Here is a 15,436-nt window from a genome sequence, read left to right on the forward strand (position 1 = left end):
GATAGAGAGCCCCCTAGTGGCAGATGTTACATATTGTACATTAAAATGAAAATAAGCCTTATTATCTATTAGCTCACGCTTATTACAAGGATAATATAAAGTGTTACTATCTGTGAGCTGTCACAGTCTGTCAGTTCATTTTGTTTTTTCCATCCCGCAGCTTTAAGGTTTTAGTAAATCTCTGCTCTCACCAGTATGTTTCCAGCAGCTGCTGTTTTCAGTTAATAGGCTCTAGAAACAAACTGTGCATCACCCAGCACGCCCGGCAACAAACAGTAGACAGACAATGTCGGCAATTAGCTGGTGATTGTGATGGAACAGCGAGCACCTAAAGAGACACATATTTCCCACTGAAGCTGGAGGAGAGAAAACCAGAGATAAAAGGTAAGTGACTATTGGGGTTTCATTTATCAGGTCACCAGACACATGACTTCAAAATATAATGTCAGTGGTTTGTGTACAGCTTGTTTCTGCTGCCCCCTGATGGCCAAAAAAAATGTCAGCGCAGGTTTACAAGATCATTCTTCTCTCAAACTTGGCCTTTACTGCAGCAGCGTTTCCCCCCGGTGATAGATGATTGTATTCAGTATTTCATCACTTACCTCAAAGAAGAACAGGGCAACCTTTTCACAGTGCTGCAGCTAATGCATTATATTACATCACTTTGCCACCAGCTCACTTGTGTAATGGACCCATTTTCAGTAATTACAAAACATTTTCTGTTAGTCAAAATGTGTCACATATATCAAACTCTCATTTAACACTTTTGGAGAGTAACAAGCAGGTTTGAACAGTATGCATGTGATTGGTGTTGCAGATCAGATTACAAAAAAGTAACTATAATCAGTCCAGATTACTTTTGAACACAACTAAATAAAATGTTTGAGTAAGTCCCTAAAATGCGGCAATTTACCCAACCCTGGTAATTAATAAGAAGCTATGAAAAACCAAAACTACCCAAAAGTTATACATTATTAAAATTAGAGATATCGTTTTAAAATATTACTTTCATAAAAGTGAAATTCACCCATACAAACAGTCTTAAATGTGCATTTCTTCTCTTCTTTTTCTTGACTGAATAAACAAACTGACTTTAAAGGACAACACAATTCCATACTGTTTGACTTTGGAGAAAGAAAAATGAGTTACCAGCTGCAGTTTATTTAGTTTTTAACACATTAAAAACTGACATAAAATCCTTCATACATCTCATTTGAATCCCCCAAACTGACCAATCAGAGCGATTTATCGCACTGAACGCAATCCACAGTATGAAACAGCTTAAAAAATAAACATACTCAATGTAACGACACAATTATATTTACAGCTTTCTAACACTTTCGATTATACAACAACACCATTTAAAACATATCTGGAAGCAGGGGTTAATTGAGAATGACAAACAGCCTGTATAGCTTTAATGACATTAATAATATAGTCGTGCCCACATAATTAATGCTGAGCAGGAATATCACAGTGGCTGGTTTGTCTTGTTCTTTAAGCTACGACAAGCAAATTATATCTGAATCATTACAGTGTCACTCCTAGAATCAAGTTTTACCAGATGTTTAATGCCTCTGTACAACAACATTTGTGGCTTTATAAACAAAGACAGTGATTTTTGTTGAGTAGCTGAGAAAATATACAAGTAGGATGACATCATGGTATATATGTGGTGTATGTACATCATCTCAATGCTGATTTATAGCATTAATTCATAGTCAGAGTTCACTCTTTTTCAGCAAAAAGGAAATGTTCTATCCTAACGTGCTGCCCTCATCCTCGTCGTTTATTCGCCTGATTTTTCAGCAACAATTTAAGATGGAGGAAAAACACTGTCGTGAAATACTGTACAAGACTCCATCTGTCCAATTGTCAAATTTCAAATGTCGGCTACAGCAGGTCGAAGGCAGAGAGGAGAAAATGGCAGTCGGATTATTTCGACCTGAACAGTCCTGGCTAGACGGGAGCTTCGCCCACGCTCCCTGTGTGTGTAAATTCTTCATGCCCCGATGACTTCTTATCCTCCAGGGCGGTTGTCATCTTCCGCCAACGCTGGTCAAGTAAAGAGAGCTTCATCAGTCTCAGATCAGTGTTAAAGGTGACTCTTTAAGATCAGGAATGTTTGATGGAACTAAGTGTTCATAACAAGACTGATTAGAGACTGTGACATTTTAAAATGGCCTCTCAAAATCAACAAAATCATGAATATGAACACCAGCACTCATTAACTGCAGCTAAAAGACATTTAAAACAGACCCAACAGTGAGTCATGGAGGAGGTTTGTACCTGTTTGATGCTGCCCTTGGTGGTGCAGAACATGTAGATGACGTAACCGGGGATCAATACCATGGAGGACAGCGCCATGAACCAGCCGATCACTTGGCCCCACAGCGGGTACACGTACTTCCCCAAGGTGAGAGGGGTCATCTCGATGGCACTGAAGGTAAACACCCCCTGCAATGATAATTTTGCCATTTAGTCCATTTAGTCTTTGACCAGTTACGAATATCAAGCTACAGGATGTTTTGCTGTGAAGCTCCAGAAATGTCTTGTGGACTACAAAACTTCACCTGACTTTCCATATAGCATGACGGTGACTAGATAAAGACTGGATTTTCATTTTCAGGAGAACTTTTCCTTTAAACCATGCAGGAAAATTTAAGACCTGTCCATGGAGTCATAAATGTGTGTGTCAAATGTTATGGCGATCCATCCATTAGTTGTGTAGCTATTTAAGACCAGACCATTTAGCCCAGCTTAACCTATTTGTCAAGCCTAGATGTCATTTTCAAATCAGTGATCAATAAGCTATACTTTCATTTTGGCAGAATATCCATAATTTTGGCCATATAACAGTAGCGTTCCTTCACCACTACATTAGTGAAGATGAAGACGTTGCCATGATTTCCCCGAGGGCATGACAGCCCACAAGTTGAAGCAAAGGAAACCGATTCAGCAGCGTCATCAATTCTCCACCTATCGGCACTTCATCTGGCTCGATGGGTTCATGGATCTCCGCGAGGGAGAAGGCGTTCGACTTGGGAAAATCGCATAGCATGGGGGTCAAATCGACAATCACTCGCCGCCTACCAGGCAGATGAGCGGCGTGAAGAACTTCCAGCAGAGCTTCCACCAGCCGCATGGCCTGTAGCCGATCATGTCCTCGATGTCCTTATAAAACCTTTCAGCTCCTGTGACATGAAGACAGGAGGACAAAGAGGAAGTGTGTGTGTTAGGATGGAGATAACGACTACAAGAACAAATCATTACAGGGTGAAAGAGACGGGACGCTGATTGGACGGAGAGTCTTATCACAGGAACTGGAGCAGATAAGTGTAATTTCCTGTTGGACAGCTACAGTTTACATAGTGAATTTACATGCCTGATTCATGAGGTGACTTGGCACAATATCATCCTTTCTACTCGGCTTGTTCAACTGATTTCAGCTGTGGTTACATTTGATCTCACTCTAGACTCCATAAAATAGATTTCTTACCATAAAACCAGGATATGGAAACGGTTTCGAAGAAGACGAGATAGAGAAGGCACATCCCGCTGGCGGAGTAGTAATCAAACAGCTTGAACACGTAGAGACCACCCTGGGGGATTTCAGCACACGTACAGAAACACAGAGGCTCAATATTAACACCACCGTCTTTATTATATAAAATATACAATATGCATGATATATGTACACCGCAGGTTGCTGTGAGATGGTTTTATCATTATCTGTAATGCAGGAGTGGGCTATTCTTCCTCGTGTTTGAAAATTGTGCAAATGTGCACTTATGTGTATGCAGATTGAGCTTTAAGACAGCCACTTCCTTATAATACTACATACGCTACACCACCCTGCTTGTTAAGAGTTCAGATCACCTAACTATGTTAACTCAACTATACCTGTGTGATGTTGGAGAAGCCGATGATGAAGGAGATGAGACAGACGATGAGGATGAAGAGCTTCTTCCTCTTCCTCAGCACCAGGGGATATTCGTCCATCAGAGCTGTGATGAAGCCCTCCACTGTGCAGAACTAACACGTCACAGTATTAAGAGACACGAGTCAGAATGATAAAAACTGATGCAGCTGATTTTTTAAATTCCATTTATAAGCATTTCTTTTTGTCAGAACCTGGCGCCTACATTACCCACAATGCAATACAACCACAGACAGGAAGTGGGATATTTGGGTGTTTTGGTATCATCTTGAACTGGACATCATGATCTAAGATGTTCTAGATGTTGTTGGTATTTCAGAGTAACGAATGCCCACAGGGTCAATGAAGAACAATGGATGAGACCAAAAACTGCTCTAGTAAATAATGTTCAGCAACAGGTGAAGAGTGTGCTAGTTGTACCTGACTGTCCAGGCCCAGCATCATGAGCATGGAGAAGAAGAGGATGGCCCACAGAGAAGACATGGGCAGCTGGGTGACGGCCTGAGGATAAGCTAAAAACGCCAGACCTGGACCTAAATGTCACACGGAAGAGACACAATTTAAAGTCCAATGGCTGGTCTGATCACATTATACTGCAGCCTCCTGAAATTCATAAGCATTAACATATTTAGATGCTTCAGAAACACAAACAGCACCATACTTTGTTTTGAATTTGACTTGAACTGAATGAGACAGCCGCCTACATTTGAAAACATTTCCCAGGCTGCCAAATAAGTTCACTAATATGTGCAGCAAGGACTGAAAGCAGGTTAATTTGTCTGAGAGGACTTCGTGTAAAGGTCAAATACACGAGTCTCCAGTCTGAGAATATTACTCTCCGGTTTATAAACAAGGATATTGGTGTGTTTTGTCTATTTGAAGTAAAAACTGCATTAAGGGCAGTTTTTTCTGCAAAGATTTATTTTATTTTTAACACTCTGCATTGTCAAGTCAACACAGTACTGCACCTGATGCCGCTAACTCCTGCACAGGTTTCTTGGTGATATAGGACATGAAGCCTACGATGGAGAAGATGACGAAGCCGGCAAACATGCTGGTGCAGGAGTTGATGCAGCACACTATGATGGAGTCCCTGAAAAGAAAGAAACAATTAGAATTAAATACGAACAAAATATCAAGGATGTACAAAGCTTGTGACTGCGTGTTCCTACTTGTAAACATCGTTGTTGTAAGAGTTGTAGCTCCCCAGTGCGATGAGCGAGCCCAGGCCGAGCCCGTAGGAGAAGAAGATCTGAGTTGCCGCATCCAGCCACACCTGTCAGACAACAGATGCATGAGCGTGTGCCCGTATTCACGTCTGTTTGAACGTGTTTTATGAAACTGGATGTGTGCGGACTGTCTCACCTCAGAGCGGATGAGCTTATTAAAGTCGGGAGTGATGTAGAAGCGGATCCCATCGATGGCTCCAGGCAGAGTGACCCCGCGGAAGAACAGGATGAACAGCATGAAGTAGGGATAGGTGGCTGAGAAATACACCACCTAAGACAGAAAGAGAGAGAGGAAACATAGATTTCCATTCTGTCAAAGCCAGAAACACATTTGATTTATGCAGAACAGAACATCTGAGTTTCTCCCGAGTAACTAAAAGTTAAAAAGTGATGCATCAATTTATGTTGCCACAGTACATAAAGAGTAAAGTATGTTGGTGGAACATTTCCACGGCTTCTCTTTGCAGAGGGATGTGGCCGGCAGTTCTGTAGCATAATGATGATGCTTAATTGGTAATGTCCGTCAAGGCCAGGGCTTTAGGGGAATTCATTTTTCTCGCACACATTAAAATCCAATTATCCCTGGCAGTCAATGTGTAAATGTGTTTCTGCTCGCATATATCGCTTCGACTTGCTGTAATTTAAAAAGTCCGAAGCAGTGGGCAGAGTGATTTTTTTTCTTTCCCTATCACCTCCGAATCGTTCAGCAGTTTGGGATTTAAATAATAACTTTTAGAAACGTCTCTATTTCGCCTGAGTGAAATGTGGACAGCGGATGTAAACAGAGTCAACATCTGAGAAGCACCTACCGAGCTCAGAGCTCAGGAAAACGGCTGGAGCCTTAATGATGCCTCATAAACACAAAGGATTAATTAGCGACCACTCACTCCAGAGCAACCGTGCACATAAAAATGATTTACATCAAGACTCAACGATCAACAACTATGAAATTCAAATATCAATAAAGTTTTTATTCTAACATTTCAGTGGACCTAAATGACATCACCACTTGAAACTCAAAAGTCGAACGCTCAGTAATTTATGTGAATGTGAATATTGGGATCAATGAATGAAATCCTCCTGCTAATCTGGGGACAGATCAATAACCTGAGCACTATGACTCATTTCATAGCAATCCATCCACTAGTTGTCCAGACATGTGACTAAAAAGCGCCTCAGGAAAACTCATGGGATGGCCACTGTTTCTAGGCCTCGTCATCTGGGCACCGTGATAAATTATCATGAAACTCAATCAATCTTTTAAATGTGTTGACATTTTTCAGTCTGGTCTTCTGGATCAATTTTTCTCTTTAATCGACTCCGCCAATCAAGAATGGACTCGGCCAACAACAACAACATCATGTCATGTTTGAATGATATGAAATTAAAATATGCAAAAGAGGAGAAGAGATTCAGATAAGGCAGACTCTCTGATGTGGTGCAGCCAGAGAGAGTGGCGAGAGTTAAGCCGAAAGTCTGACCTTCCCCGTCCACTCCACTCCTTTCCAGATGGAAAAATAGACGAGGACCCAGGCCAGAGCCAGAGTGCCCACCAAGGGCCAGCGAAGCTCCCCTGGCTCCTCCAGACCACTAGACATCTGGTGCATGTTGCGCCTACAGGAACACACACACACACACTGAATTCAGACACAGATAAGCACAAATAGCTTCCAGAAATAGCTCCAACACTTACTCACACATTCACATACTGTATGGCAGGAACATTTCTCGCTGACTTACTCCCAGAACTCGGTGACAGCGCTGGTCAGGTTGGTGGTGTCTGTCAGACTGTAGTTGGAAAAACATTTATCCGTGTTCCAGGGGTTATCACAGCTTTGCCAAGGCAGCTCCTGCACACGAAAACACGGCAAAACATGGCTCCAGTAGCTCAGAAATATGATAAAACATTTCTCAGCTTTGACACAAAACAATGATGTTTATCAGATGTGAAGCGACAGGATTTGCACAAGCAAATTGCATTAGAACAGATAAACATTATCTCCTGCCATGTGTATCTTTGACCCTCCACAGTCGTCCATTTTAATGAGCCAACTGTGTTTTTACAGCCTTCAGTTTATAACACAACAATTAAAAATATATTTTTTGATCCCTGCCTCTCAATCCTCAAGCCTCGAGCACAAGGCCTGCGAAGTCTTTCAATTTCTTCCACCAGGCTTCTCTGAGCCGGGCAGTCATGCGGAGATGTGCAAAAGCAGAGTGAGAAAAGCCGAGACAGAGAGAGAAAAACCTTGTAGAGGTGATAAACAAGACTCGAGTGTCTTTTCGTCATGTACATAAGGTGACGAAGGCACGACTGGCAGTAATTGGGTATAAAGCAGAATTTAGATGATGTCGACAATCCTTTTCCTAAATTTACCTTCCTGATTTGACATGAACCTGCTGATCTTTTGGCAACAGAAACACTGACTATTAATCAACTTATTAGTATGGATTTTAGGTAGCGGGCCTTTAGATCCAGCAGGCACAGAGCAAAATTAGCATTCTTAATTAGCATCACCATTGATTGTTTCCACCTGATGCATGCAAGACCAATATAAAGTCCAATTGCTAAAGGAAATTAGCAATTTGGCCGCAAGCTTACGTTAGCTAACACTATCCAGCTATGACCACAGTATCACAATGTATTTCACATGCTTTACTGAAATGTTAGCCTTGATGTTGGACTTTGTGTTGGACTGTGTTGTAGTGGGTGCTAACTCTAGCTAATGTTAGCCAGCTAACTTAACATAAAAACCGGCATGACATATATACCTGAAAAATGAACAATTGAACAACTATCAAAAATACTGCCAATAATTCCTCACGCTCAGCTTATCAAATCTTAAAAATGCATATTTCTAGTTTAGGTCTACTTCTTCATGATTCATTAAGCGACATACCGAACCAAAGGAGTTGAATAAGTAGTAGAGTGCCCAGGCAATGATGATAATATAGTAGATGTTGAGCCAGAAGGACAGGACCACTGCAGCCAAACCAACACCTGAGGGAGGAAGAGGACGCATAATAGTTAAATATTTTATGGGTCAATATAACGTGTAGGTGGCAATAAACACCAGAGCAGTTAGTGATAATCTTCATCATCCTCATCATTGTTATTTTTCCATTTATTATTGTTTACTTGCCCTTGGTTTGAATATCATTTTGGCACAGCGGCACACTGACTATCACTGTCGCCGTCTGTGCTGGCAGGAGATAAAATGTGCTTCACTCGAGCTCTTTGAGCTCAGAGGCAACTGCCACCAACAAGCACTGGGTCTTAAATGAAAATCAACAAAACTATTTTCCTTATTTTTGTTTCTGCCTGGAGTAAAAAACTATGTTGAAAAATGGACAATTTGAGTTTCTAATCAAAGAGTTTTTTTCCACGAAGGAAGATCATGTCAGTAGCTTAATTTATATGTGCAAATGCATATATGAAAACAGTTGAACATCCATAACTTCCCATTTATATCCACATCTTACCTTTCATCATAGGCAAGAGCTTCCACACCCCAAGCCCTCCAACCGAGGTGAACTGTCCCAGAGACGTCTCCAAGAAGAAGAGAGGTATCCCAGCAAACACCAGGGTCAAAAAATACGGGATCAGAAAGGCCCCTAAATTGATCACAACAAAGATGATTAACAAAATGTGTTGGGTACGATGATTTAGATGGCAATCAGAAAGATTTAAAGAAAGGTTTTTATCAGAAATACTTTTACAAACATGGCAGAGTAATACTGATGTGACTGACTGACAGCTCACTATATCATTTCATTTTTGAGTCGAACAAATTAAGTTTTGTTTTATTCATTTTAAACAGAAAAATAATTAAATATTTCTGTTATATTGTGGTAAGAATGACATTTCCCTTTCTGCCTGCCTAAAGATCTATTTTATTATTAGCACTTTATGAAAAATGCTGGAAGACAGTCTTGTTTAAATATCACAGTTTTGCAACTCATTTACAGGCGTTCTTAAAGGGCAACTTCAGTCAAAGACCCCATGAAGCACGATCCTCTATTAGATTTATTAATCAATAACACTTGTAAGAAGGGTCCACTGTTAATTCATATCTGATAGGGGCACTGGAAGGGCTGAAAGGGACAGTTTGGGGTTTGTACAACAAGGAAAAAGTTAGCTCTGAAGGGACTGGGAGTTAGAGGCTCACCTATAAAAGCTACATACAGATCAAGAACGGGACAGGTTTACCTCTAGATATGCCCCCTGTTGGGGCACTAGATCACCCACTGGATGTTAAAGCCCCCACTTTGATCAAGGTGAAAATGGTGGTGTTGTTTCAAGTAGGAGATTTAGGTTTTAAACAGATAAAGGGGCCAGTTAAAAGTTTAGATGCTTAGTGGTGAGGAGCAGACCCAGTTGTTGTTGTTGTGACAGGAGGTGGATGGTGTCAAGAGAAAGAGGCGTCAGGCTTTCTAGGCAAACTCAAACCGAGGTATCTGCAGTTTAGTCTGCTGAAGCTAGAGAGAACGATGAGCTCTTACATAAGAAACCAGTCTAACAGAGAAGTTAAAATGTGCATGACTAGTCTAGGGATTTAGCAGTATGGTGTAGACCGCCAACACTCTCAGCAGGGAGGAAGTGGAACCCAAGCGAGGCAGTTTTACAGGCTCAGGCAGCGATAAAGTCATGGGGGTATTGTAGGGCTGATACAGTATGTGTCTGAGGTTTGGACTAAGCGTAGCACAGCCTTCATGGAGCAAAGCAACAGCAATTGGCAGGAAGAAACTGGCTGTAGAGGCGATTCAGACGCTGCTAAAATTAATTGCTTTGTTGGGTAGCTGTAGCTTATTGTTTGGTTATATGATGGCTCAGACAACATGTTAGCTGGCATGTTGTACTGTAAGCATGCTAATTAGATTGGCAGGCTGTAGTTTAAAATGTTGTTTGCTTCATTCAATGGCTCAGTGCGAGCTAGCCTGACATATTGTTAGCTTAACATGATGATAAGAGTGCAGGCTAGGATGAGGTAGCTGAGAGTGCCATTCAAGATTCTCTGCATCATGGTGCCATCAAGTGAGCCATCCTGCATTTCCACCAGTTTTTAGCGGAGCTGTTATAAACAAGGATGTGTCATCAGCATAACAATGCACAACAACCTGTTAAAAATGACAGTTCTCACTGCTATTCTTTTGTTCTAGCCTAGAACCATTTTTTCTGAAATGGTTTTGGGTTTCAGTTTAGTCGTTTGCTTTTTTATTTTGTAGGTTTTATGTTAGTGTCATGTTTTCTTTGACACTTCCTGTTTTTGTCTTTTCCCTGCCTTTTTTCCAGTTCAACCGTGTTTCATTTGTTGCTTAGCCCCTGTGTATTTAAGTATGTGTTTGTCCCTCACTCTTTGTTGGTTCGTCTGTGTTTCTTCGTGTTCCCCGGTCCGGTTTTCTCCGCTTGTTTTACCTGTGTTGCTCCCTGTGTCCCTATTTGCATAGCGCCAGTTCACAACAAAAGTTATCCGATGATACTTTCCAATTGGACGGTACTGCGTTTAGTTACGGTCTCGCTTTTTGTTGCCAGCCCTTTTTTGCCTGCCTTCATTATGTGCACTAAAGCTTTAGTTCATCAAAGCTCGCTTCCTGCCTGCCTTAGTGTCCGGTGTTTGGGTACTTTCTCGATCAAACACAACAGTTTCCGGTTCAGGACCATTCTATTGTCGGTCAAACTGTTTGAAATTAGGTGCCCAAACCGGAACAAAACTGGTTTTATTTTTGTGGAAAACAGGCCACCAAATTCATTTTGATGCCAGGCAGGTGAAGAGACATGATAAAAGACGCGTTTCTAATATTAGAAAGGTTGCTAATCAGTGGACAACTGGACAGGTCATGGCAGTCAGATGAACTTGGACAAGCAATTTGGACCAGCCACTGTAGTTTAAAGGTCCAATTTGTAAGAATTCCCAACTCATTAAATACTGATGCTTTGGGATGGCGGCCAACCTGACCCACAATCCCAAAGCGTCAGTATGAGACTAAAAAATCAGCTTTCTCACAATTTGGACCTTTAACCTGAGTAGATACAGTGTAGATATAAGGCCAGGTATCTACTCTTTGCGCAGGTAAGGATACAATTCAAGGACTTAAAAAGGTGCATTGGTCAGAAAATGTTGTGAAAAGTCGTAGTAACCATTTACAAAACCAGAGCTAGACAGGCAGAAGGCTGGACTACTGAGAATTAAGATCATACTGCCTATCAAGCCAGTGGGGCCTGAGCAGATACAATGTTGTTAAGTATTTTATCAGAATTAACTTTATGCTGCCTGAAGGTCGTTTGCTTCTATCAGTCTCATGCGAGTACTTACCTCCACCGTTCTTGCCACACAGATAAGGGAACCTCCAGACATTTCCGAGACCAATGGCGTATCCCACACATGACAGCAAGAAATCAAACTTTCCCTTCCAGCTTCCCCTGTCGGGTGGCTCTTCTTTCTTCTTTTCATCTGCAGGGGGCACCACAGGATCCAGCTCCTCGAAGGGAACTGCTTGTTTGACCTCCGTTGGGGAGTTTAAATCCACTGTGCTCTGCCCAGTCTTCCCCATGGTGGTGGGACCACTACAGACCAGTGGGGTCAGGAAGTCACTTGGTCCTCACAGCCTGTAATGGTGACGAATTAAAGTATCTGTTCCTGCCTCCGGCTGAGGCTCTCACACTGAGTTTGGTTCTTGACTCGACAGTTTCAGGACAATGTGCAGACACTGAATTTGCAGAAAATCTGTAGAGAGAAGGAGAATACAACAGTTTATAAAGAAGTGTTATTACACTTATCTACGGGCAATACTAAAAGCTTTGTTGTGTTTGGGACTGCTGTAGTGGGAATACTACTCAAATTACAATTTAATGATGTGGAGGCATTTTTATGGTCTTTTACAACCCTTTTAATAACATGGGCAACTACACAGCTCCCAAAACTAAATGTCCACCACATAAATCAGTGAGAGAATATAAAACTAGAGTGTGAGATCACTCCACTCTGGCTCCTGGCTCAAGCAGTTCACCTGCCTGCCCTTGTCCTCGTCAGAATCTCGTTTTTGTGAAATAAACCTGTTAAACTCTACTCCAGCCTTCTGTTCTCTGCTTCTGGGTCTGCCAGCTACAAAACCGAACATCAAAGCTGATAACATATCCAAAGGGTCAAGACTCAGGCTGACTTGTTGGTTAGGGAGACTACACTTCCCTGATTTTATCGTGAACCCAGTAACTCCGACAGACCAGCTACTGGTCGTGTTGTTACCAATCCAAGTGCCCGTGGAGGAGTGTGAAAACGACTGCCTTGAAACTTTCAGTATTGGTACTGAGACAGTGAAGAAGTGTAGCAGCTCATTGCATTTTTGTAAATGAAGTACAAAACTGGCACACAGTCTCCTTGGGGATTGTTCTTTTGATTGAAAAAAATCAAGATGGCTGACATTTTTTCTCAAGATGGCCACCATTTCCAGCCCGGAAAGAATATTTCGGGGGCAACCTCTGAGAAAATTGCCCAATAGGAATATTCTCGCTATGAAATCATACATTGTTTTTTTTAAAAAGGTGCAATATGTAAGAATTTGTGTTCAGAACATTCAATAATTAACTAAAATTATCAACAGAATGTGAAGAAATAACAGTTTTGATGTAATGTTAAAGACGTCTATGTGTTGTGTTGAAGAGATACCTACTGATGTTAGCTTGCTAACCAGCCGGCCTGACACCTCTTTTTAGCAGTACAAAGCTCCTGTGGTTGAAACCAACACTCCCCTGGTAGTCGGGCTAGCTGCACAGCTAACAAGCTAACAGTAGCTACAGTCATGGATGTATAAAAAGAATACAGTTAGCAGCTACTCTGGTGATATGCTGCCCCCATTTGTAGTATGTATTGCACCTTTAACTACAGATAAGCCACTTATACAATAACATCAACAATAATACAATTGTTCTTTAAAGCTATATTATGTAGAAATTGGCATTCTGTGCAATGTGGCGCCCCCCACAGTTTCTGAGTGGAACAGCACTGTCATAAATACAAATCCCAGGTCTGCAACAATTGTCAGACGTAGCGTAGGTGCTGGCTACAAGTAAAACTCATGACGTCATAACAGTGTTATGTGCTGAAAACTTGTATGTTGAAGTAAACATGTCTGTAACGCTGTGATCCTAAACTCTCACTGAAGTTACATAGTGCAGAAACAACCCTATTACAAGACACTGTGCCATCAACATGATTTCAAAGCAGGTTCTGTGTCTTTCCCACTAGTTGAAAAAGTTATATTATTATAAATGAAGCGACATAAGACAGAATTGTATCTGACTAAAGGTGGTCTATGTGGGGATGCCAACTCATGAACGAGCACCGTGGTCCGAGCAGGCAGGTGGCATAAACCTTGTGAACACTGCACTGTGCATCTTAATCACTTCCCTTCCTCGCCTTTCATTCCAGTCCACCACAGTCAAGCTCATGCTGGGTCATCACAATACCAAAAAGAAGGGAAAAAGGCGACAAAAATACCACAACACTGATGGAAACACCACAAAGGCTCCACAACGTGCTGCCCCACAAATGAGTGGCATTTAAAGTCTTGTCAACCCCTGCTTGTCCTGTTCACACTAAAATTGAAGAATTTAAATATATGAGTGAAATATCTTATACATAATTATTTTGACATTAATTGCTTCTGGAATAGTCTCATGACTGGAGGATATCACATGGCCGGGAAGTTAATTGGGAGGAAGTTGCTCATGATTAGCAAATATTGATTGACCCAGAAGATCCCTTCATGCCACCTCCTGACACTCTGACACCAACAAATCCTCTGCTCAACTCTGATATTTTTCAAGAAATACTCACTGTTTGTTCTCACCCACAGAGAAGCTTTGAAACAGATTGCTCATACTGAGCTTTGTCACTGTATTCGGCATACTTAATCGTCAACCACCGATTTAAAAAGCTGGCTGCGTTATCGGTCTGAAATGTGAAATGTGTATTCATGTTCAATCAACTTCCCACCACGAAAAATGCCTTTGAATGATTTAATAGATGCATCATTTATTACGTCTGCTAGCTTTTGATGCTGTTTGATAAAAAATGTTCATTATATATGCAACGGACCCTGTTGACCCTTATTGAAAACATTAAAAGAGAGCAAAGCATCGGGAAAAGTTGTAGTGATACGTTTGAAACGGTGACGATGTTGCAGTGTGATCTTCAATATAATCAGTGTCAATCAAACAAATTCTCCCCTTCTGTAAAATGAGCCGTGTTCCACACTGTGTAAAAAAGCAATCAACTTCAATTGGGCATCACACTGTGAAATGATCAAAAATGTGCTTTCAAATTGTTGTCTAGGTGAGTCTGGGTATCGGCTTCAAAAGAATACCAATAATACGGAGCACATCAGAGATTCCCTTTGAGGATGTCATCCATTTAGATTCAAAGTAAATCAGCCTGTTTATGACAGCAGAGACTTTTAAGAAGCCATTTTATTTGTGCTATTTTGGCCCCCGGAAAAGTTTTGTCCCTCTCAACAATTACAGCAAAAACTATTAGCAAAGAGTTTCAGCCAGCGAATGAATTATTTTTATGGTCTCCGTCCATCGAACCAAAACTAACTTCATTATCTTTGTGTTGCTGTCGCTGATCAAATTCAATTCACTTGATGAGGAAGAAGGGAAACGAGGTGAATCCTACCTGAGAGATTTTCCTTCGTCAGGTCATCGGCTTCACTTCTCCACACCGGCACCACAAAAGTCCTGAAAGTTCAACTTAACATCCGAGAAAAAAACGATCATCGTCGAGTCAAAAGCTGTGAAAAGCTTCAAACCGGCACTCCAGGCCCAAGGGAAGCTGCAATGTATCTGCTGCCCGTTTTTGATTTCCCTGCTCTTTCCTGTCTGCTGTGTTTTGGAGGACCTGTGGCTGTTCCTGCAGCTGGTATCGAGTGTTCATAATAAAGTTCGACCTGTGTGTCTGCTTTGATTACTGCTTAGCTCTGACTAGTGAGGCCCCGAGGCCATGGGGGATATGTCAATCGCCCAATTCTGGTGGGGAACTGTAGCAGCAGCAGCAGTGTGTGTTTGTGCTTTTGTGCGCGTGTGTTTGTTGCAGTGGCCGAGGTCAGCTCTTGCCAGCGCCGTTACCATGGTGTTTCCCAACAGAGAAGGGCCGGATCAGTGAAAAAGCTCGTGGAGTTTTGGAAAATGAAACGAGGGATGACTGCTGGCAAAGACCCTGGAAATGTATGACCACAAACGCGGTCATGCCAGCACCAGACTCAGAGATCA

General features: G+C 41.7%; 1 protein-coding gene across 1 annotated transcript; it reads right to left on the reverse strand.

Annotated features, from left to right (window-relative positions):
- Positions 1 to 1,959: 1,959 nt before the first annotated feature.
- On the reverse strand, positions 1,960 to 11,721 carry LOC141008103 (sodium- and chloride-dependent GABA transporter 1-like). The gene is made up of 14 exons (XM_073480316.1): positions 11,484 to 11,721; positions 8,653 to 8,784; positions 8,070 to 8,170; positions 6,910 to 7,019; positions 6,651 to 6,783; positions 5,306 to 5,440; positions 5,113 to 5,216; positions 4,909 to 5,033; positions 4,361 to 4,473; positions 3,904 to 4,035; positions 3,500 to 3,602; positions 3,094 to 3,194; positions 2,290 to 2,457; positions 1,960 to 2,055 (listed from the first exon to the last, which is right to left on the reverse strand). Exons 1-14 carry the CDS (start codon positions 11,719 to 11,721, stop codon positions 1,960 to 1,962), a joined length of 1,791 nt encoding a protein of 596 aa, XP_073336417.1.
- Positions 11,722 to 15,436: the final 3,715 nt, after the last annotated feature.

Source organism: Pagrus major, chromosome 14, assembly GCF_040436345.1.
Source record: "Pagrus major chromosome 14, Pma_NU_1.0".
In the NCBI taxonomy this organism is placed as follows: Eukaryota; Metazoa; Chordata; class Actinopteri; order Spariformes; family Sparidae; genus Pagrus; species Pagrus major.